Source organism: Merops nubicus, unplaced genomic scaffold, assembly GCF_000691845.1.
Source record: "Merops nubicus isolate BGI_N331 unplaced genomic scaffold, ASM69184v1 scaffold9964, whole genome shotgun sequence".
In the NCBI taxonomy this organism is placed as follows: Eukaryota; Metazoa; Chordata; class Aves; order Coraciiformes; family Meropidae; genus Merops; species Merops nubicus.
This window is the reverse complement of record NW_008602252.1, coordinates 62,091-87,054: the sequence shown is the minus strand read 5'-3', so window position 1 is coordinate 87,054 and position 24,964 is coordinate 62,091. Positions and strand designations below refer to the sequence as shown.

Below are 24,964 nucleotides of genomic sequence, written 5' to 3'. Positions count from 1 at the left end.
TATTATTTTTTTTTTAAAAAAGATTTGCTTCTATTCTAGTTTTAAAGTTTAGTCAAAGTTTTTTTGTAGAAGACTTATCAAAAGTGGCTGTTCTTAAGGCTGATGTTGGATAGAGTCTTATAACAGTACCTCTGAGTTCTCTTGTTCTCTTTCTTCTTAGAATATTTTTGATTCAAATGAAAACAAGACAGAAAAGGAGGATAATTATTTTTTTAAAAAAAGATTTGCTTCTATTCTAGGTTTAAAGTTTAGTCAAATTAGGCATTGCTTCCACAATGTTCTTAGATGAAGTTGTTAGCTAATTGGTAATATTTTAGTCTGCTATTCAGAGTTCTGGCAGACACCAGCACTACAGTGATGGTTTGTGTAGCATAGATGACAGACTGTCACACTATCCCTTAAATTTTATGTATGCTTTTTCTTCTCCTCAATCAAACTTGGCTTGGGCTGGGTGCCTGCATTGTAATGGAGTAGGAACTTTGGTATTTCACAGTTTGTAACTGGGACACTTGCTGGTGTAAAGTAGCATAACCTAGAAGGCACCAAGGTGTTGGAAAGGATACTGAATAATTTGATAGTCTTTATTGTCAGGTCCATAGGTTATGACTTCTGTCTTACTCTAAATTAAGACTTTTGTTCACATTCCCAAACTTGCAGAAATGCACAATACTACTGGCTAATTTTCTTTAATGCCCTATATCCCTAAGTAATTTTTTCCCTATGAATTTTGACCTCTATCATCCATATCTTGATTTATGCATAAAATATCACTGAAAGTGGAATTTGAAAAACAAAACACAGAGGAAAAAATGTGCTTTGCCTATGTAAGATGCAATCTAGACTGTTAAAAAAATAAAATATGGCCATGTGGGGTCTGGTGTTTTCCTGTAAAAGAAGGAACACTCATATATATCTATATATGTTTACATATAGATAAAAAACAGGTTGTGGTTTTCTGTGTTGTTTAAGACTCTTAGTCCCAGCCTCATTATACTCTAGAAGTGTTGTAGCAGATAATTAAGCTAAAACAATGTTATGGTGCAAGTGTTTTTTCAAATAAAGTTCACATCCACATTTCACAAGTATTTTCCATTTTAAAGTCATGAAAAACATTCTTACAAGAAAAACTCTTGATTTGGAAATGCACTGTGGCATTTTAACACTTCTGTGTTGAAAGGAAAAGCTAAACGTCCCTTTTGTCCTGCTTAAACTTTGAAATATTCCTTTTAAAAGACAGTAATTGAACTCTGCCTTTTCCTTCCATTTCAGGTTTTTCTTCTCTAATCATGGCAAAACCTTATGAATTTAACTGGCAGAAGCCAGTTCCTTCTTTTATGCAGGATGGAGCTGTGTTTGATAGATATGAAGAGGTAAGAGGCCAGTTGCATTTCATTTGCTATTCTCTTCTAAATATCTAGATATTACAGGATTTTTCATGTTTTACTTTTATTGTACACAAATAAACTTTCAAATAACTCCAGAACTGTGTGTGGGGAGGAAGTATCAACACACTTTATTGCTATACAGCTTTTTGATTTAAAAAGAAATTACTTTAAAATATATTTGATCCCTCTGATCTCAGTTAAGCCCTGAGGAAGAGAAAGGGAGATTTGGATCAAAATACCTGTGATGTGCATAAAGCTCTCATCTTTGCAGATTCATAAAGCACATTACAGAACAGAGTGAATCCTTCCATTTTTTTGTGCATCCATCAAACTGAGCAGAGGGAATATGTCTTTGTTTTAATATATAAACTGAGAACCTGCATCTCCCAAGGGAAAGGAAGAGAACAGAAAACAGTTATATTCTGCTTCAAATGCATCATTTGAGATCTGGAGTGATTTTTATCAACTTCAGAAAATCAACCTGTACTCTCTCTGAAATATGATTACTATTATCCTGCTTTCAGCTGTGCTTTAATCCAAATTTATTAAAGGAATGCAAAACTGGACATTTTATGTAGACAGCTGAAATAAAGTGCTGAAACATTTACCTTATACTGAGCATTGATATGCCTGTGAGAATAATTTTATCAGGGCCTGGTTTTAATCTTGTTTGGACAGGAAATCTCTAAAAGTTGAAGGTATCTCAGTAAGTGCCTTCAGGATATTAGTATTTTCCTCTTATCTTTTGAAATGGAAGTACAAGGTATTTTTTTTATCACGAGGCCTGCCAAGATAGGGATAGTTGTTTTCCCCTGTATTTTCAGTTCTGGGGAGAGATAAACTAAGAAGATACTAGAGGACATGGAATTCCTTAGAAAGGATGTTCATAAAAGCTTAATTTTGTTGAGCAAATATTGATGAAGAAACTCAACCTGTGAGGATTCAAGTGATGGGGATATGACCCATGGTTGTTCTTTTGTACTTTAAATGAGAAATGTCTAAGGAGAAACATAAAAGGAAAGAGTTTAAGTGCTCAAATTTTGGTGTAAGTTCAGGAATGCTCCATGAGTCACCTGGGTCCTTAATATAGTGATAGGGAGAATAAGACATCTCAAAAAGTAATCCTTTTGCACTGTGGGTTGGTGTGCCCAGCAGGCACCTGTGCAAGGCTAGATCATGCTGGGCAGACGTGGGGTGAGATGGTAGCACCAGAAGGCTTGCTCCTTGCAGCTACATTTACTGCCTTCCAAAACCCTGTAGAAAAAAAGGTCCTGTTGTTTGGCCATCCACATGATGCTCTCTAGCTGCATCACCTGCTGCAAGTTTTGCCACAGCTTACTTCAGGTTTCCTGTGGTACACTTTGGAAGCCTTGTTCATTTTCTTGAGGGGAACTGTTTTGGAAACATTAAAAGGCTTTCACTTAGGTAACTTAACTGTATATTTTATCTGCCATTTTACAGCAATCATCAAGGGCTATAAAAAACCCAGTGACTCAGGAGTTAAGATCTGTAGCCTGTAAACAGTGGGGACTTGGTGGTGTGGCTGTTTGATATTATCAGATTTATGATATACATAGGCTATTATTTAATTGTGTTGTGCTAGTAACTAGATAGCCTACCCGAGAGAGAGACCATTGTTTTAGAAAGGCTACACAAACCTGTCAAGATCCAATCCATATGCTATAGGGCTTGCAGTTTTGAAGGATACTGTTTTAGACATAGGCTTCAAATTTTCATGGAAATTCTCTGCTTAATTCCCCACCCCAGCAAAAAGCTCACCATGGGGGAAAAAGAAGAAATGGGAAGTGAACCAAGGCTGTCCAGCAGGTCAATGCAGTCCTGGTACATGCTTTGGGTGACTGAGCAGTGCTAGTACAGCATGAGAGGTCTTTTATGCACCAGAGTTCCATTGAGTGGCTAGAAAAATCTGGCTCGTTATGTGGAGTGGTGTCTTGATCCATCTTTTGCTGTAAATGAGTGCCTTAACCAGAAGAATTACAAAATAATGGAAATATATTTTGAGCCAAGCATTATCACGTTTTGACTGCTGAAAAATCTGAGTCTAGAACATGGTTACCTCAGCAGACGATGAGAAATAAAAATCAGACAAGATTAGGAATCCGACTGGTCATGTTGCTTTTACATGTTCTTATGGTAGGTGCTTTTATGTACCATCCAAGAAGACAAATTGCAGAAAAAAGCAATTTGATGAATGGAGTCAGGACTGGGGTGGAACATCAACATAAGTGCAGTTGACACAGGCACCTTTGTGAAAACAACATTTTTGGTATATCAAGAGTTTTTTCATAGATGGGGACACAATAAATGGCACAAAATTGCCTGCCTTTTATTGTATGAGTAATCTTTCTGGGAAATGCAAGAGACAATCATTTTGATTGGTAGCTAGCTGCATTTTTATATGAAAGAAGACCTCAGGGGCTGTAAAACTATTAAATCTGACGTGTCTGGTAACAAGTAGGTTTCATGAGGGATGAGTGCTAGGGTGAAGGCAAGAAAATAGCAGTTAAGGTGAAGAAGGCTGGGCAGAGCAATGTGTGCTGGAAACTCATGCATAGTGGTGTTGACTCAGTCCTTAAAAATCTGTAAATCTCACTTGAGGACCTAAAATGTTGTCTGGACGTGGCAGACAGCATTCAATAATTAATGTGTCCAGGGAGAGGAGCAATTATCCCAAACACAGCGTATCCCTTTGGCTGTGCCCATCTAGGAGGGCTCAAAGATGTGATCCAAGAGTTGATCCAGCAACTTGACTTCTTGCCCAGTGTCAAGTCAGGGTAGGACCTGACTGGAATGTGACCATTCCTGAGCCCACCCCATGGCCTTATGCCATGGTAGAGGCCATCCTCTAGGTACAGGAGAGGACATGCCAGTGTAGAAAGGTTCCTTGGTCTCTAACACAGGGCAGAGCACTGATCTTGGAAACAGTGAGCAGTGCTGGTTGGTTTTCAATTAAGGAAGTCAGGAAGCCCTGGATCCTATTTTCTTTAAAAAAGGGATTGATTCTGCACAATGTTATCTTGCATTTTAGCTTAATTTATGATGTGTTAATTGAGGCTGGAGGTGTGTGGAGGAAATTTCTTTTATAATTCAGCTAATCTGATTCCTTGCCTTGTCTAGTCTCATTGGTATGCTGTTCTTTCCTGATTTCTCTACAAATCAATATCCTTCAAACTCTGTTTGCCAGATGCTCTGGCTGCAAAACGCTCGCAGCATGCAGACTGGCAGAGCCTAACAGCAAAGTGCTTCCTAAATTCTGAATGTTAAAAGGAATTGTGGTCATCTGAACCTGAAGGTAATACAGGCAAATTATACATTTTAACCTTCACATAGTTTGAAGCATTTAATAAAGAGTAATTTTAAAAGTTCCATTTAAGTAGGGTTTTTTTGGTAGGTAAGAATCACTGCTTTTATTAAACAAAACAGATATTCATAGTTGAAAAGGAGTAGGAAAATATTAACTGCATTTCAATGTCTCAATGGCAGCAAAAAGTCAAATAATTAAAAATTATCATTTTTTAAAAGCCTACCTCCCTCATTTCTGATTGCTTTGGGAGTATCAAATTCTTCAAGAGGGTATTTGGGTAGAAATGTAACAATCTTTTCTTTCTGAACAGAAAATACATTGGTGACATTTGTCAAACTGACTAAAAATAATGGTCTGTATTTTCTTTTCCATAGGAATCTTTTGTCTTTGAAAGCAACTGTCTCTTCCAAGTGGATGAATTTGGCTTTTTTCTGAGCTGGAAAAGTGAAGGAAAGGTATATTACAATTGTATCAGGAATATATATTAGATATTATACCATTTGGTTTATATTCTGACTAGTTTTTAAAAATCTAAAATACTGTTGGTTTATTTACAAAACTAGCCTTAGTCTTACTCTTTTAGAATTGACAGAAGTGAAGTATTTAGCAGGGAATTAACTGCTATAAAGGGGAACTATACTGCTTAAAGTTAATTGTTTGTAAACAAGATTGTTTATTTTTGCTGCAATTCCTAATGCAGCCCTGTGTCAACAGACCTCTGAACTTGTACCTTTTTTTTACCATTTCAGGAAGGACAGGTATTAGAATGCTCCCTGATCAACAGTGTTCGTTTTGGAGCTGTTCCAAAGGTACTCCTGTGGATAGTTTATACTCTTCATTTAAACAAAGACTATTTAAACTGAAGGTGAAATGCAGGTTTAATTATTTTGTAACACTGTATTGAGATACTTGTTTTAAGGAGATGGAAAACAATGTTTCACATTCCAAATTTTGTTCCTGTCTGTTTAAAATTTGTTGTATCTTCTTGCTCCACTGACATATAATGTAGAAAGTTTTGTTTGCATCTATTTTTTTGCAGTTAGATGGCCAGAGAAGGCAGCTGGTCAGGGTCTGCCCTTTTGAACAGTATCAACAGAAGTCCTACCTAGGACTTCTAGAGAACTCCAAAACTTCAGGAATATTTTCAGTGGTGTTCTTTGGAAGGAATACATAGATTTTTCTGAATTGAATTTTAGGCATCCCTCCTCGAGGGCTTTAGTTTAGGAGCTCTATTGTGAATCAAGGTATCTATTAACACCTCTGCATCTCCACTTTTGTGTGTGAAATGTTGCTGTGTTAACTGTAGGTAACTGTCTCTCAGGAATCCATAGACTAAAGTCTTTCCCCCATAGAGAAAGGGGCATGAGAAGTGGTGGTGCAGACAACCCATGCTTCATGTGCTGACAGCCATACCAGTATGCTTCCATAGGTAATTTACTCTTTATGCCCATTAAATCTATAGTTCTTGACCCTCAGCAGAGGTAGCAGCTGTAAAACCTGTCATTAATAAACAGCCAAAATGTCACACAGATGTAACTCTCAATAAATGGGTTCAACTAGGTTGGAATAATTTACTTAGACATTAATATTGTTCCTCTGTTTCCAGTCCTTGGAGTGATCAGGTTTTTTCTTTTTTTTTTTTTTTATGAAAATATATATAATTTCCAATTTAACTTTCTGAAATATATTTAAAGTGCTTAATTTACTTCTGTGTTCTCCCACTCGTGTTTCTAATTGTTAGAATGTATTATTTTTCAGGTTTGCACACAATAATTCCAAGTAAAATAATTCACTTAAGATGACTGACAAAGGTTTAAAGTTGTTCATGTGTACAGAGCTGGAAATGCATCTTTACCATATTGCATAAGGAAAGTATTGCAAATGTAATAAGTTCTTTGTTCTGTTTAACAGGATCCCAAAATCCTAACTGCACTTGAGGCTGTTGGAAAGTCAGAAAATGAGCTGGAAGGACGGATAGTGTGCGTTTGCAGTGGCATAGATCTGGTGAACATCAGCTTCACTTTCCTGGTAGCAGAAAACACAGAAATAGCCAAGGTATTTCACAGTTACACAGTGTGTGAGAGGTAGAATAAGATGCTGAAGGCAAGTGCAATTACTTTCATTTTCCTGGTGGCTGGAGCACAGCCCTCCAAAATTTTGTTCAGCGAAAACCTTATTGTATTCTGTGGTTCATATTATTTGAAAAGACAAAAGCAGGAAAGAAAATTCACTACAATTAAGGGGATTCCAGTGTACCCAGGTTCTTTTCTGTTTCCCATCAATACAGAACAGTCTTTAAAAAACAATGGTGCTTTTTTACACGTCATCTTTCCTGAGAGCTTAAGACTGCAGTTCAGAATGCAAGTTCTGTGGCTCCACCAAGGCCTGGTACTTGATCTGTCTGCTGTAAACTATGAGGAGAAATTTGATCCAGAGTGCTGATATGGTATGCTACTAGCTTAGATCCAGAGATTTGAGGGATTTTAAAAATACACATTTTAATTTTTATTTTATTGTATGTACTTACAGTGTATTATAACCTGTGTTGCCTGTGAGATAAACAGTGAATAGTGCACAGTAACACACACCTGCCAAATCCTCTCCTTTAAAATGGGTTATCTGTTTCCTAAGTGCAGTATCACTAAATACCTTGGCAGACCTGGCTGATTTTTCATTGCTTTGGATCCATACCTCTTTAAACACTGGCTGTACTGAGTAAACTTCATGATAGGAGAAGTGCTTGTATAACTTGCTTAGGTACACTAAATTGATTTAACTGTGTGTATTTTCAGCAGGCTTTTGGGGAAATAACATGCCACAGTTATGTTTTGAAAACATTTAAGATGTAAAGAAAAGGAGATGCTGGCAGCATTTGCTTTAATACTTGACCCAACAGTATCTTTGATTTATTCTGAAAACAGAGAATTGGAGTTAAGTTTTTTAGCCACCTTACATCTCAATAAACTGTATTAGACTAATTGGTTTGTGAAGAGTGTGTTGGACCCAGACTGTTACAACAGGCAAGCTAATTGTACTGTCTCAAAGATCTACTGTTTCATTAACTGCTATGATGCTTACCAAAACTGGTGTGTCGTGCTGCAGCCAGCTTGGGGGTAGGCTCTGAGGGGCCCATAAGTGTGAGACACTTGCATTTGGGAGTCTTTCCACCAGAGCATATATCCATAACTTGTCAACAGTGGTCATCAGCTGGAACTGACATGTTCAAGGCACAAAGGAGGGAGTAAAGTAGATCAAGCCAAAAATAATGGAGAGCTTTTTAAGTTGACTCCGATGGGGATATGGGCACAGGGGAAATCATTTGGCCTGTACTGTATTGGCTTTTCATATATGGTAAGCACATCAATTTGCTACTATAATTCTGTGCTAAAACAAAATTTTCTAGGAGTTGCCTGCACATAGAGCTGTTCCTGCATAATTCTTTCCAGTTTGTCCACGAGAAGGCATTTTTCTCCTGGGACATAATAGATCTCCTCTAGAAGAAGAGAGTCTTTGTGTGGCATTAAGTATCTATGCAGCTACTAACTGCCATTTAAAACAGGTCTTGATTTAATCCATGCTCAAAAGCAAGCCCCCCTTGGGAAATGACAGAGGCAAGAGTTTGGAGAAGAAGTGGCAATGACTGTAGCTTAAGCTGCTCAGATATGCATAAGGGATGCATCAGCTGTGGTGCTGTTGCCATGAGGAAGACAAGAATTACATGCTGTAGATTTTGTCCTTTCCTCAGATAAACAGAGGCTGGGATTGGTTGACACCTGATTGGGATATTTTAAAACAAGGGAATTTGATGACAGATCCAAATACAGAAGCCCAGAGCCTTTCTGCCCAGAAAGGGGGCAAAAAGGTATTCTGCTTCTGTAGGTAGTCATTTACAGTTGGAAAAGAAGTAATTGTTACTCACTGAAGGCTGGACTATGATAGAACAGAACAAGCATGGCAATGAGGAGAGTGAATGCAGATTCCTGGCTTCTTCAGGCTACCTCTGTAAGGAGTGGCATCAGCAGGGAGCAGATTCTGCCAGGTCCTGGAGGACAGGGTGGCAGGACGTGGGGGCTGTCCCCTAGGAGTGTGGCAGGAGGGCATGTGCAGAGCTGCTGTGGGCAGTGGAGAACCTTCCCTTCCAGGTAGGGCTCCTCACAGGCTGCCTGTTGTGACCTGTCATCATCTCTGCAGCGGGGCAGCCCCACGTTCCTCTGCCTCTTGTGGCCGTGTGCTCAGCAGCTCTGGCCAAGTCATCACTGAGCTCCAAGTATAGCTGTTCCAACAACAAGAGTGTGTTTATTGTCTCTTCACTTGTCTCCAAGCTCCAACTCTGGTATTTACATTCTATCTACTTAAATTTTATTGGTGTTTTCAGCTGAAAAATTGGTTTTCATTTCCACTCTTAAAACAACCACAAAACAGGGTGTATGCTGTGTGTGATTCCAAGCAGCTGCTGTGGTCCACTCCTGAAGCAGCTCTGCTGTGGTACTAGAGAGTGACTGGAAGAGGTGGAATTGAAAAGCTAATGTTTGGAATCCTGATTAAATCAGGTTATATAAATTACCGTGAGCTAAAATTAAAACACACAAACATATCAGAGGTGTGGGAGTATGTGTGTGGTTTTCTTTTTTACTTCCCAGCTGGATTTTCTGTGACCTAGTAATCTGATAATCTGCTTTCCTCAATCTAGAACGTTTGAAAAGGCTGGTGAATATTTGGGGGCAAATTTCTTTAGTGTAGAAACGACATAGTGCTGATGTGAGGTCTAAGTGCAGGGCATGTTGGCTGCCTATCCAAAGCTGGCATGAGTTCAATATAGCTGCTGCAGTTCCTCTTCCCAAAACTGGGACTTTGTCTTCTTTGCTCATCCACTTTGGCAATGCATTAAAGAGTTTAATGTAAAAGCTTAACCTAAGTCAGGTCAGCTCTTTTTGCATTCTTTAATATTATTGGATATTGGGGTAAACTTGTCTTGGCAGTTGTTCTTCCCGTCCAGCTGTGTTGTTGGAAGGACCATCTCTTCAGCTGGCAGTTTTTTGCCCTTCTTCTACAAAGTTCCCACTGCCCTGCTGGCAGAGGACTTTATGATCACTACTATTTCACTAAAAGGAAGAGCCATAGCATTAATCTCATGTCACCTGTTTAGGGGTAAAAATAACCTGGCTCTGGGAAACACCAGTGCACACCATTCTGTTGGCGGTAGGTAGGGATGGGAGCAGCCACAGAGGGGACAGGGTAGGAGGGCGAGTGGAGTAACCTTTTACACTGGCATGGGTGGATTTGATAGAAAACAGACATTTTCTACAGGTATGTTACTCAGTGAATGAATCACACATTGATGGCTAACCTGTGAGGCAGCAGGATGAATAGCACCTGCTGAAAGGCTTTGTTACTCATCTGCTGACAAACAGCAGAAAGGCAAAATGCAAGCTTTATCATACAGCTCATAACATCATGGCAGGCCAGATGACTGCAGCTGAAAGCATTTCGTTTGGAAATTCTCAAATTTCTCTGCTTTTCAGCTGCAATAATAGTTTTCACTTTAAAATTTATGTCAGTTTGTTTAAAATGGGGAAATGAACCACTGTGGTTTTGGGAAGATGAAGCACTTCAGGCTGATGGCTTTTGTTGCTCTTTCTACTATATGGTTCTTTTTGACTTAGAAAACAGTTGTTTCAGTTGACCCTATTTTTTTTTTAACTTTCCCCTGATCAAACAAGCTATTAAATATTTGCCCAAGTCATATTGCTAGGAGGGCAACTAGATGGTAGCAGAAGATTCCCATGGAGCATCCCACAGTCACTTACAGAAAAGTTGTTTTCCCATAGTTTTGTTTTGTTTTGATGTTGGCAAAACAAAACTTTCCAAGAAACCTGCAGAACATACTTGAACAGAACTCTAGAAGTCTAATGCTGTTCTCTCTGTCCTGTTATGTTCTTATATGCCTTATATCTCACAGCCTACATGATAAACATTTCTAAACTGTGACTGTCTTAAATACCTGATCACTGCTTACATGTTCAGGTAGCTTCTGCTACCTGAAACTCTAGAGAAATCTTCATATCCTAGTCAACCTGCAGTTAAGTGTGATTTCAGTGTGCTTGTTTTTCTGCTTTTGCATTCTTCCTTGGCTATACCACTGCAGAATTGTCAGTCAAGTGAAAAAAACATCAGCCCTGGTGCTCTGTAGCCAGGAGGTTGATTTCACAGTGTAAAGCACCACTATGTTTGTCTTAATTTGCATGCAAAAGCAGCCAAAGTGGCTTTTCCAGCCACTTTCAGAATAGACCACTCAAATGCTGGCAAAGTCCTTCTGAGGTATAAAGCTTTGTTGAAGGGATGGTAGCAGTCTGGACTCATCAGGCAACTCCTGAAACAGGATGTTTGTGTGAGCAGTCAGCTTTCCTGATGAAATGCTTGCAAGTCAGAAGAGCCCATTTCATCCTCTGAATTCTCACAGCAAGATTCTCAAGTCTCTTCTGCAGCTGGTCAGACAGGGGATAGGTTTTACACCATCACTTGTCTAGTCTCCCTGCTTTTGCTGTCTTACCTTAGAGGTATGGGAATAGTGCTTCTGAGACATCTGCACTGGGAGAAGAGGGACATCTACTGGTCACAGCACCGCTGGATGAGGGCACAGTAGTGGGGAGTTCTGCCAGGCCAGGGCTGCTTTGGGAAGACTTGGGAAACATGGTTCTAGTCTCTGAGGGTTTCATGAAGCTTCAAGCTGTGAAGTCCTTGACTCTGACAGCAAGTCACAGGCACTGAAGAACAAAACCAGGGGGCAATGCCTCCTTGCTTCCTCAGCTTTCCCCATGCCTGGATTAAGTACAGTGCAACTGTGGAGAGACTGCACTGAGAAAGTGAAGATAAAATCTCATGAGCTTTGGAGAATACTGACCTCATCTGTAAATAAGCCTTGGATGACCTTGTCTAGAATTTCATGTGCTGTAGGCTACAGTCATTTTTAGCCTTTCATAATGTTTGCCACTTTAACCCTCCTAAATGAAATGCTGATGGCTAAAAGGGAGAGCTGAGAGGTCAGACTCATCTGTGTGCCCTACCACTGCTGCCTGTGTCTCATCAATGAACCCCAGCTAGAGCAGGGTCACTAAGTGCCTCAGAAGCATTTGGGTACTACAGCAAAAGCTGACAGAGTGCTGCTTCAACCAGTTTTTCTTGCACCTTCTCCTTAGAGAGATCTTTGACAATGTTGGAACTTGTTAGAGAAAAACAACACAGCTGCTTATTCCAGCCTGCAGTGTACTTAGATTTTGGCCTTTTGTGTCAGCCTAAGGGTCTGTGTTTAAAGTGTATTTGTCTTTGATTTTGTTCCTTTTCACTGTGGTGGTTTCTCTAGGATTAGATAGCAGAGCCCAGATTCCTCTTTTTATATGAATCTGCAATAATTCTTGGTATCTAGAGAGCCATTCAGGAGTTACATTGACAGATTAAAGGTACTGAGCCATAATTTGAAAACTGGAAAATATTTAGCACTAGCATCAGTAAGAATCAAATGTATCCTGCATTTCTATCAAAAACGTATTGCAGCTCTAATTTCTGTAAGCCCAAAATGAAGTGCTTCCTATCTACCTTATCTCAGGATTTCATCTCATTATAGGATTTTCCTTCTTTGGAGAGATGGTGATTTAGAAATTCTGAACATGGAAGAAGAGAATTGAGGAGCTTTATCCCCGCTGACTTACACAGGTTTACAGCTTCATCTGTAAAGTAAGGAGTGCTGTCATAGCACACAAAAAAAGGCTCCTGCTATATTCTTCATAGCATCTGGGCTGAGAAGAATCTCAGCTTTTCTTTCGTCTCTCACACAAGGTCATCAGACAAGTGTACATTAAATCTAGGAGTGGTTTGTTGTCAGGAAAGCAATATATTGCCAGTTTGACATTTGTCGGAGTGTTCAGGCTTTAGATATTTTGAAGATAGTTGTTATTTGGGGGCTCTTGTGGCTTAGGACAAAGAGTTTGAATGTATTGCACTGAGCCTGCATATTAATCTATGGATGAAGACATTGTTTCATCATGTGTCATTTTGCTTCTTTATAGTATGTTCACAATCTAGAAGCTTTTTTTTTTTCCCCTCAGCTCTCTTACTTCTAGTTAATTTGGGGCCAACTTGTAACCATGGGGAATATTTAGTGAAACACTCCAGAAACTGCTTTTGCCCCAAACTGAAGAATGAGCAGCCAGCTGCTAGACTAAAGAGCAGCCATGTGGTGTGGAGCAGATAGGCAAATGTGTGGCTTGAACTGTCATGTCTTGCCCAGGGGACATCATGGCAATGGAAAGATGATTCACAGATGGGCAGAGACTCTTGGGTCACTCCCTTGCTTGGTGCCAGCAGAGATGTGATGCTTTTATGGCTTATGGGTGTTTAGCTGTAGTTCTGTGCTCTTTTGGTGTAAGAGAATGCAGCTCTTGATATGACATCTCTGTCAGGAAAGGATATTATCATTGGGAAAGGATTAAGGAGTCCTCTAAAGTGGGACTCATCAGGACAACTCCTGCTAAAATATCACTTGGTAATTACTTGGTGCATTGATTCCTGGCCACACTTATGGGTTTTTTTTTGCAGCGTTCCTTTTTGGCAGCTGTTCTTGATGTACAAAATTAAGTTCAGAACCAAGTGCTGGGTAACCTTACATTTAAATGTTAGGTGTTGTTGTATCTTGTGTACTTGTGAATGGTTCCCTTCAAATCAGAATGGATCCATGTGTATTTGATTTCCTGTTGAAATGGTGACGTTGCCAGTACTACACCAATGGTGGTTTTTAGCAGAAAAAAATGAGAGTTTTGAAAGACTGAAACTTATTCATAACATGCCTTTTGTGTAATTTAATTTTGCAAGAGTATTTTTGTTTGCAGTGCATATGCCATTTTACTGCGTGGGTTAGTGTTGAAAGGTTGAGGAGCATTTAAGGGACTACAGACTAATCCAGGTGACAGGAGGAGAAATGTTTGTAGAGCTGTGACAGTGTTAATGTGGCAATGATGTTACATTTTACTGTTTAATAAACAAAACCAAACCCCAGGCAAAATAAACCACAAAAGGCCAAACATAGTTTGTTGATGATAGTTGAAGAGATGGAAATATACCTAAGACTTGTTCAGGTGTTTATGCTGAAATTATCACAAGCACTATTACTGTTTCATCTTGGGTGAGGGGATGTTTGTAAGAAGAGATGTGTTTCCTAAGTTTGTCAATGGCTTCCAGTTATATCAGTTCTTGTAAATAGTGTTACCTCTCCCTGTGAACTTTTACTTGCTTTATATTTCTCTGCAGTACATCCATAAAGTATTAGGCCTAAGCCACTAAGTACTAAGGCTAAGCCACCTTATTCATGAAGCTGGGAAAAGAGAAATGGGAAGACAGAGTATTAGTGGTAGGTTGTTTTCAAGCAAGAAAAACCCAAGTGCTAGCTTTTCTCCTAAGTCAGACTTTTCAAATGATTCTCAGATGCACAGTTAATCTATTTGTGTATTTTATGGGGTACTTCTTAAAAAAGGTAATTAAAAACCCAATATTTACATATTGATAAATGTCTTAATAAATGGCTACTTTTCCTAAAGCAAAATAGATATATAAGATCTATTTTTAAGAGAGTCTGATTAATGATTGCTTGTTTAAAAAGAACTTTGTGATGTGCTTGTAATGTATGCTGAATACAAGGGTCTACTTAAGTGTGTTTATCTGCTGAATTGACACCTTAGGCCTTTTAGTCCATTGGGATTTAGTGCCTGCAGTTTACAACATGCCATTTTCCAAAGATGTTAGTATTCCTCCTATATAAATGATGATTTTTTTTCCATCTGTTCTGCAGATGTACAGCACTCATTCATGAAACGAAAAACATTCTCATCTGTATCTAAGCCTCAGATTCTGGATCCTGCCCAAGTCAGTTCAAGCTGCATACACAGAATTTGGCCAGAAGCTTCTTCAGTCATAAGGCTGATGTTAAGGAGTGGACTAAATCCCATCTTAGTTCCACCAGTGTGAATTATCTGTTGAGTAATCCTAGCATTACAATGGCATAATTGAGATCGAACTTGGCTTGCAGTGCTCTATTTTTTTTTCCCTTCCTATAGCTTTATCCTGCCAGGTTTCTCCCTGAAATCAATGAGTGTTTGTGTTAAGGCCTAATCCTTAAGCTTCTTCTATACAGTACTGCAAAGTCTAGGTGCAAGCTATAGTAGAGAAATAGAGCCATAAAAAGGAATTACATAAGTTAAGTGCTGTAATGCTGCTCTCAACTGAAAGTCATCCCAATGATTACTGGAATATTTTGATTTTTAAGGGTGAAAGCAAGAAAGCAAGCAGGACTTGAGTATGTCACAGTGTTAGATGAGACCAGAGTCATAGAAAAATGGTTCAGCCTCCCTGTGGTTTGCTCTGGCTTATTAATATTCTGTTTCATTCCTTTACTAAACGTGGACCAGTTAAATATGTCATCCCATAATGCTGCTTAGTAATAGCTAATATTGCCAGCCACAACTGAAAGGGAGGCACATGTTTATACAGGCTATAAATAGAAGGCTTAATAAATCAATCAATGGACCGCTTGCCTTTGGTGATAAACTGTTTTAATAGCACCACTTATGCTACATGTAGTACTTGGAAGAATGGAAGAAAGACCAATCATTTTTAGTGAAGGATGAAATAGTAATGGGTAAAATGTGGCTGGACTTTTCCATGGTGTTGCAGGGTGTCCAGTAGGCAGGGTTTTTCCTTCGACCCTGGTTTCTAACAGCATTCATAGCTTCAAGGAAGAGCTGCCTTTCCCCAAGACAAACTTTCCTGCTTTTTCCTTCTTCAGTTTTCCTAATTTGTTGTGTCTGTATTTTTGTGTGTTTCAGCAATGGGTAGAAGGGCTTGGATCCATCATACATAACTTTAGAGCTAACAATGTCAGTCCAATGACATGTCTCAAGAAACAGTAAGTTACTTTCTTTCCTCCCCTTTATTTTTTCTGTCCTTGTATTTTCCTTCTTGGAATTAAAAAAAACCGAACAAACAACAACAACAACTTGATTTTTCATAGATCAACATCTGCAAAGACAAAACAGTGTAATAAAGAAAATTATGTGAAATTAGTTTATCTTTCGTTGTGACCAGAAGATGTCTCAAGTCTATATCTGGCACCTGCTCAGGAGAAACTAAAAGCCAATTTATTGATACTGTATGTTTTAATTATTGTCTGGTTTGTTCTTTCATTGATGGATATGCAAACAAAACTTCCCAAGTCTTTCATGTCTTCACACTTTTGTTAATTGATGTACTGATTTTTTGGGCTGCTTTTTGCCTTTACAGTTAAAGAACTGCTCTGCCTCAAGCACTAAAAGGTTACAGAAAGATGTTCTTACTACAGAAATATTACTTGTCTGTGTTTATTTCATAGATAATTTTAATCTGAATAGAAGTATCTAGTTCCCAACTTTAATAAATAGTATTTTAAAAGTACTTCATTCTTAATTTCAGCTGGATGAAACTTGCATTTCTGACAAACACAAATGGGAAAATTCCAGTTCGGAGGTAAGCAAAATGAGGAGTTCCAGTTTTTATCAGGTACTGGTTGTATAATATTAACAAAATTCTGTAGTTTAATAATGAAATATAATATCAATTTTATTACTACTACTTATATGATCAAAATTAACTACAGAACTACTCAGCAGAGTTCCTTACCTCTTTGGTAACCTAGGCAGGACTTCTTACCAGCCTAGTAATATTTTTCTTGGCTCTTTGTAATGAAGATATGAGTGCTTGGAACTGTTTTCAAAGTCACTTAGAACTAAGAGCATCAGTTTTCTCAGCTTAAAACTCTTCAAACTCTGAGGTGGGTTTTTCAGTTGTAAAACTTCATAAAATACTTATCCAAAGAATTGTAAAATCTTGCAGGCCAGTTAAGAGGAGGATAAAAAGGTACATATTAAAATGTAGTTCCTTGTAAAAGAGACAGCTAGAGCTCTGCCAAAATATTTCTACTTTTACAGGAACCCCCAGGATAATATTTGGTTTTCTCCACATGGTAAATCAATTGTTGGGTTAGTTGTTGACAGTAACAAAAAAGCTGGAACAATGTATTACTTTCTGTACAGTATTTACTAAGAGTTACTGATTTCCAGTCCTCTCTGGCTAGGTATTAATTGTCCCCCCTCCTGCTCCAGAAATTAATTCTTGCTGATAGGTGAGGCTTCTTTCCTTTTCATGCAGCGTGTGAAAAACACACTTCTGGGGCATGCAGTTTTTTCATAAATAGAAATACACAGAAGGGAGCAAGGAAGATTTTGTAAGATAAGCCTCACAGAACATTTTTTTCAAGGGAGAAAGAGAGGATTTAGCATCTACAGAATGTGCAAAAAGATAAAGGACCTGCCATTGCTGCCTCCCAGGTTTCTGTAGTTCCATGACTCAAAACACCTTGACAATCTTTAGGCTGCTTCAGTGTATTAATCTTTCAGCTTTCACATTGCCAAAGCCCTGTTTATTTCTCAAGCTTGAACTAAACTGCCATGAGGCAAATACTATTTCTAAGTCCCATGAAGAATATCAGCTGAAGGATAATGATGAGGGAACAAAATACTACAAGGGGCAAATTCATTTTCAACACTTCAGAGCTTTATGCCTGTGTTTGAATATGGAGCTTTATTCCTTGGTATGAATTTATGGATCACCTGCTTGCCTGACTCTGTTTCTGCCTTGAAATATTTTACCTCATTTTTAGTGAGGCATAAATTCTCTCTGTTGTGCTACAGCACGCTGATTTGCATATGCAGACAAGCCTGCATGTTGCTGAAGAGAGTCCAGTTTACTGGTTCCAGTGTATTATATCTTTAAATTCAAATTTGCTCTATTTCCAGGTTGACATAAATAGGTGTCTAGCAGCTTAATTTATTGCAGAAGTAGTTTGGTTATAAATTTGTGAGGGATGTACTATCCTATGCTGTGCAGAGGGAAGCTCATTCTTCTTTACATCTGGATGCTCCAAGGAATGTGCTGTGTTAGTATGGGTGAAATATGGCAATTTGGGGGGGGTTCATCTGGGAAGCACTATATCTCCCACTGAAAGGACTTAAAGAGGTGCCAGGGAGAGGAGGGAGGAGAGTTGTAGAGGAGAAATGGGAATAAAGGGAGATGGGGAGGGGGGCAATCAGTCTTCTTTGTAGATCCAAATTGGAAAAAGAGGGTGAATCAGAGCCCTAATGGAGGGCAGCAAAGATCATGAGATTAGCAGCAACCCTGTATCGTGAAAATGGGACACAGGCATCCAGGTATCTCAGCACTGAGCAACCTGGGATGCGGGGCACTAAGTTGCTTCCCTCCTCCTCCCATGAACACAGTGCAGAGAAGCTTTAGCTCACCTCCAGGTTCAGCCCTTCCCATATACCTGTTTCTAAATACAATGTTACCTAGTCAGCCCTGCTTCATCAAACCTCCACCTCCTCCTGCCACTCGGGGACTCCTGTAGCAGTTGCTGTAGCTCCAGGGTTATAGATAGGAAGGTTATTCTCCCAAAAACAAATACCCAGCACATCTGTTAAGCTGCAGGAATGTGTATCACAAGATCACCTGCCTTTCATTTTTACAAAGAAAGTGCAGTAGAACAATGAGGAAAACAAAAAATCCCACCTGGGAAATCACAGCTCCTTGCAATTCTTTCCAGGTTTAAGACAAATTTTTACAGCTTGCAGATGGCACAGGGAAGGATGAGCCCTGAGAAGGTGGAAGCTCCTTAGGCTGTCAGTGGTAAATGGCAAAAATATTCCTGACTCCTCATTAGTACAGCTGGGGGTTACAGAGTCATGAAGATTCTTCTGAACTACTTTTGGCTTTTAATGTACTCTGGGGCATAGATCTATTCCTCCAAGTTACTGAGTTTGGGAGAGAAGACATTCTGGCTGTTAGTAGTGTTAAAACCTTAGGACAGCACCAGTTTAACCTTTTGGGCTTTAATAAATTTTAGCAGTCTGATTCTAGAACTACCTCTGCAGATCTTACAAGGACAGGGCACTTGGTAAAAGATATTTTGTATTTTCAGATTTTAACACTACTGCATTGATGACTAAAAGGTCAATGTTTGTTTAAAAAAAAAAAATTCTACTTGTTTTCTGCAGCTTTCTATTGGCAGAAAATGGATTTTCTATATGTGCAAGTTGCACCTGTTCAGCTACAACCTGTTTAGAAATTAGCTTGGCTCTATCTATACTTATCCCTTGTATAACTACATTTCAGAGGATTTAAGCTAATTTAGCTTCTAACTATGAAAATATTTTAAAAAAAATCATAAGCTAAACTATACAAATAAGGCTTGAATTTGTTTCACAGTATTTTAATTAAGTGAATTTGAAATTACACTTTTTAAATAATTATGGTTTGTAGCGATTACTCCAGAGTGCCTGGAAGAAATCTGTTTCACTACCTAGATGGTGCTTGGAAATCATAGTTTTAGGTAATTTCCTGCAGTGCAGGTAGTGGAACTTGTTCTAGACAAAATGATAGTTCAGTGGAGCCATGATAAAAGATCTGAACAGTTTGTGTTGGCTTGATTTTAGAAGTAATGGTTAGGAAAGTGGTGAAGGTCTGAAAAAAACAAGTCATTTAATCCATCAACAAGTACAATAGATTCAGTCCCAGATTTGGGGAATATTTTAAATATCTGTGAGGAAGTATATTAACATGTTACCATAAAAAGCCCCAAACCACTGAAGAATAGGAAGAGTAATCACCTGTAGGTGTCTGTCAACTGTTACTTCCCTGCATCTTTTCTGATAGGGGGAAAAAGTAGTTTTATTTTTGATATCCTTTAGGAAAATGAAACTGTAATGCTGTATTTTTACAGTCTTTTTTTGATTCATGCAATCTTTTCTAGGCTGCTGCTCTCATTACAAATTGCCACTATGTTTGCTGTCATCTTTGGTGCAATAAAGAATAGTTTGGCGTCAAAAATAAGTTCCCTGCAGCCATAGAATCTTGGCTCACAGTTTCTGATTAATTATGCCAGTATTACATGTTTTATGTGACATTTATTATTGGGGCCAAATTCATTAGAACAGACATATAATTTTTTACAGGGCTGAAGATGGGTTGTAAATTGTAGAGCTAACATTACTCTGTCTTTTAAAATTAGTAGAAAAATAGACACCTGAGATTATTTTAAGAAACAAGTGCCTCAAGTTAAATTCAGTCTGTATTTTAGTGAAAACATCTTGGTACTTAGCAGCTTTGGAAAATCAAACCTTATTTAGGTGCCTAAATAGAGACATAGAAATCTAGCTGCTTTAAGTACCCAGTTAAAAAAATAAAGAAAAAAATGGGCCAAGATTTGTTAAAATATTATTTTGTCATTTAGATCTTTCACTTTCTGATCTTAATTTTATTAGTATGAAAATATTTACATTGGCAGTTTAGGGTGTTTTGGAGAGTAAACCAACTGTGAATTGCTATGGCAACAAATAACAGCAACAGTTTGTTTCACATTTTTCACCATGTGAAATTATTTAGTATGCATGAGATGAACAGAAAGTCTCATCAAATGTTTGTCTCACTTGATGATAAAGAGCAATGTGCTCTTACCAGGCAGCTGTGGAGTCCTGCCCAGTGTGCAGCTTTTGTTAGCATTAGAAGTAGATATTGGATACAGACTTCAGTTTTTCCCCCCAGACTGAGACACCAGAATCAAGGCGTTGTGGGACACAGCATTTTAGCTTAGACCCCAAACAGAAGGAAGGAGAAGCTTTCAAGTTTGGATCTGCTTTTCCATGGGCATGAGCTGACTCTTGCTAGCAGTGGCTGCTTGAAAAGGAAGGTGGAAGGAAGCTGCCATTGGGAATGGTTCATACCTACCTTGTGGGTGACCTATCAGGTGTAGGTTACTGTTTGGAGAGGGAGAGAAGTCACCACAACCAGGAGTCACTGAACACAAAACTATTCTCACTTGTAGAATCTGCTGCTTTTTAAACACAGTCATTTATCTATGCATAGAGTTTAAAAGACCCAACAGAATAATGCTCTGTATCCCAGTATGTTGGAGAAAAACCCTCTTTTGTTCTTTCTGCAGTTCATTATTTTGATATATTTTCTAATGGATAGCTTGCAGACAGAGCAGTGCTGCTCTGTGAAGCTTAGAGCACTTTTTCAACTGCACTATTACTTGGAAGATGCTTAAATTCATCAGTTGAAGCCAGAGGAAAATGTTGGCAGTTAAAGCAAGAGAGAGAGAGAGAAGTGATTGTTTAAGAAATGACTAATATTTCTCCTTTTTTTTTTCTTCCACTTTTCTTTTGTTTTAGCATTACCAGAACCTTTGCATCAGGTAAAACAGAAAAAGTGATCTTTCAGGCACTTAAGGAATTAGGTCTTCCCAGCGGAAAGGTATTTAATGATTTTCAATAACTTTTTTGTATACTAATAATTTGATGAATCAGATTTGTAGCTGTGATCTGAGTCGTTTGCATCAAACACATGCCTATTGTTTATGATTAACTTATTAATCACTGTAGATTGTGTACTAAAATGAAAATGTAATTACATCTGTATGACACAGTGCTCCTTAAAGCTCTTAGATGAGATTTCCTCTCTTTCCTGTAACAGACTACCCTTCATTCATTTATACAAAGTACATGGGCAGAGAATATGCACCTAATACTTTTTTTTGTTGCATGTTGTCCTCTCAGTTGCATTTCTTGGACTCCTGCACTTTGCTTCTTTCTGCTGCAGAGCTGCTGTCCAGTTCTGTCCAGTTTGGGCTTTACTCCCTACTCAGTCTCCCTTCTTTTCATTTTCTTTGCTCTTTAAAACCATTGCTCTAGACCTGTGGCTTTTTCTCAATGTTCTTTGGTTAAGTATCCTGAAGTTTGTACACTATTTTGGACTTCAAAAGAAAAATAAAGATGGTTTTCCAGTTCTGTTTCTGTAGAATTAATGTTACTGTGAGGTCAGAATACAAGCACATCAGATATGTTAAGAGATGAATTAAGAACTGTTTTTGGAAAATCCAGAAGAAACAAGGTAGATGTATACTAGGTAGGGAGCTGAAACAGTTCTCAGTTGCTTTTTCTGATATAAGATATGCTCCTTGGGAAAGAACATGTAAGTGCTCTTCTGCTGGATAAATGTGCCTTTGCATTTTGTTGCAGAATGATGAAATTGAGCCTGCAGCATTTACTTATGAGAAGTTTTATGAGCTCACCCAAAAGATATGTCCCCGAACTGACATAGAGGACCTCTTTAAGAAGATGTAAGTTCAAATGTAATATAATCTTGCTTTAAATTCATTTTAATGTATTTTTAGTCCATATCTAGTAGTGAGAGAACACTGTAAAGATTACTTAACTAAGAATCCTAGTAGCAACAGCAGTATTTTAAGACAAACTCAAGTCTGTTTTTCCCCCTCCCTCTCTCTCAGATTGTTAATGTAAAAGTTCACTTTGTATTTTAGAGCAACTTTTACATTAGGGTTAGAGGAAGCACCTGCAACTTTTTTTTTTGCATTGGCTTTACTAACTACTGTAATTTTAACTTGCTCCTTTAGACGATTAACACAGTATGTGAACTAATTAAATAAGAATTTGAAGTTTAAAAAGTTTCTTCACTCAATTTATTCTCAGCTGGAGGACTTACATGTTGTTTTATGAAGTAATGTTTGCTAAGTTATAGAACATATGGGAGATAGTCAAGCATAGGCAGTATTGTTTTCTGTGACTGTTCATTTTGTGATTATAGAGTTAATTCAAGTAGAAAAGGAGTTGGTTTAAAAGTATCAACAATGTCAACATGTAAATCATACCTACTGTAGCATCGTATATGAAAACTTACACTCTCTAATAAATTTCTTTTCAGCAATGGAGACAAAACTGATTATTTAACGGTAGACCAATTAGTGAGCTTTCTAAATGAAGTAAGCTTTTTCATACATTAACTACCATACAAGTCTGTCTGCAGTGGCTTGCTTCTTCCAATCTTCCCATTGCATGACTCGTGCCATTGTTTGCTCTGCTTTTGATCCGCTGATCTTTCCATTGTGGTAACATCCAGGTGCAAAAATCAGCTCCAACCTTGTGTGTCTTTGTGCTTTCTACATGTTGGCTTTGCAGATGGCATCTGTGGATTCCTTGCTGTTGTGTTATGTTGTCTGTTATGTCTGTTGTGTACATTTTATACTGTTCAATGCAGTTGAAACTCAAACACAACCAGTATTTTATTACAAGCAATTACTTTACCACAAGGCTACAACTAAATATATCTGCTAATACTTCTGAATAATAGAAAAAAATCAAGTAGGCTTTTATAAACAATGGTTTGATTCTTCTTGGCAGTATTATTGCAATGTATTACAAGAGCTAAGAGGGTATTTTAAAAGGTTGTGTATGATTTTTAAAATACTCTCTGTGCAGAATAAGAGGGAATATTTTTATTGATGTGTTTCCAGAATACAGTCGCTGACAAGAGTCTGTATTTCTTAAAAACATCATGAGTGTGTGAAGTAGTTCAATAAACAGCATGGGGTTGGGTTTTTTTATACTCTTAAAGGACAGTAAGTTAGAGAATACTGAGTAATTTGGGATTGCAGCAATAAATGCACTATGTAGATTTGTCAAGAACATGCACATGGAGAATAAACACATTCTGCTCGTTTTGTAGCAGCAGATTCTTGTCATCTGGAACATGGGTAGCTGGTGTACTTCTCTGCATGATCTGGACTGGGTGCATTACCAAAAATCCCTCCATCTAAAATTTTTTTATTAGCTATAAATATATTTTATTTAACTCTATATTTATCTGGTACTGCTATATGGAGATTCAAGCAGTAAGTTCCCCAGATATCAAATGCAGAACGTAATTTGCTTTTTCAGGAGGGAATGCATTACTTTACTTTTCACCAAACCTGACTTACATGTAGAAACAGTACTCCAAAAGAAAAGATAGTGAGAAGATGAACAGCTTTAGGACTAACAATTACACACTTGGAGCCTCAGTTTGTATCCACATTAGCAAATTTTGTGATTTAAATATAAATTATACCCTCAAAGCACCTCAGCCCCCCAATTCACTTGTACTGGAAGATATACTTCATTGCTTAAAGCACACAGCCCCATCCTCACCAAGAACCATATTAGCTTCTGATTTATTTTTTTTTAATGTTAATCCTAATTTTTCACTAAATTACTGTTCTATAATTATTTTAAATTGATCTCTAGAATTGTTTTGGTTGAAATTTTGCTTCCTTGAAGCCCAAATCTTTGAAGAATAGCTGCCAGCAATTTTAAGAACTTCCTGGCTATCTCCAGGAATGGATTAAAAAAATAAAATTGAATTGTTGTGCTCTCAGTTTTGTATTATTTTAGCAGCTCTTTTTTATAGCATTATAGACCTTATTTTATAGGCAGTATTAGAGAAAGATGCATCTTGTTGACCTGCAGTCTTATCAACACAACACATTTTTGCAGTTGGAAATCTTGTAGTTGGCCCTTTAGTTGATGACCAGAGCTGGGCAAAATTAGTCAGTAGTTTTATAGAATAGGACTTTCATTCTGATGACTGAAACTGATGCCTTTGGCTCTGTGCTGGAGGTTTTTTTTGGTCTCCAAATAGAGTTTGAAGTTTTGGTTGTGATTTGAAAGGCACTAAATGACCCAGAATCTCCCTCCTGAAATGATCATTTCTGTCCACTTGACATCTAGCCAACACTGCAATTAGCAGTGATGTTTAATGCTGAAAAATATAAAAAGATTATTATCATTATCTAGGAGAGGGGAGTTACTTGGCAGAGCCAAGTCTTTAACAGAAGTTCTTTTGATTTGGGTAACCTCAAAGGCATGCTGCAGAAGCTCTAAGTGTTATGGGTTTTTAAGGGAGCATTGAGGATGTTCCTGGCTATGAGAGGGGGGTGAGATGCTTTCCTGGAGTTTTCCAAATTGCTGTCTCTGTTTGACTTAATGCTGTTGGCTGACAGCTGATTTCATTGTGTATCAGTATTAAAGCTTCTGGGGAGTTTTTTAGAAATTTAATTAGGCACTGAATATTTTGTCTTGGCCTTCCTTTTTCAAAGTCAAATTTTGAAAGGCAAAACTGGAGTAGAAAAGAACTGAGATCACTCCTATTGAGAGTTGCTCCTGCCTTTCATTTTCAGCATTAAATTAATAAGCCAAGTAACTGTCAAAATGAAAATTCAGTAGTCTGATCAGTTCTTATCCTTTCTCCCTGGGAAGGAGGTACGAGGAGATCCTTTTCTATCCCACTC

General features: G+C 38.1%; 1 protein-coding gene across 3 annotated transcripts in view; it reads left to right on the top strand.

The window, feature by feature from the left end:
* The first annotated feature begins 1,275 nt into the window (after positions 1-1,275).
* The window catches only part of PLCB4 (phospholipase C, beta 4), an 81,309-nt gene continuing 57,620 nt past the window's right edge, over positions 1,276-24,964 (top strand). For all 3 annotated transcript variants that reach the window (XM_008938287.1, XM_008938289.1, XM_008938288.1), the window contains exons 1-9: positions 1,276-1,370; positions 5,085-5,165; positions 5,460-5,519; positions 6,622-6,765; positions 15,582-15,661; positions 16,204-16,257; positions 21,015-21,096; positions 21,861-21,961; positions 22,564-22,621. In XM_008938287.1, coding sequence (XP_008936535.1) covers positions 1,287-1,370; positions 5,085-5,165; positions 5,460-5,519; positions 6,622-6,765; positions 15,582-15,661; positions 16,204-16,257; positions 21,015-21,096; positions 21,861-21,961; positions 22,564-22,621 — 744 coding nt within the window. In that variant the 5' untranslated portion in view covers positions 1,276-1,286. The remainder of the gene's footprint in view (positions 1,371-5,084; positions 5,166-5,459; positions 5,520-6,621; positions 6,766-15,581; positions 15,662-16,203; positions 16,258-21,014; positions 21,097-21,860; positions 21,962-22,563; positions 22,622-24,964) is intronic.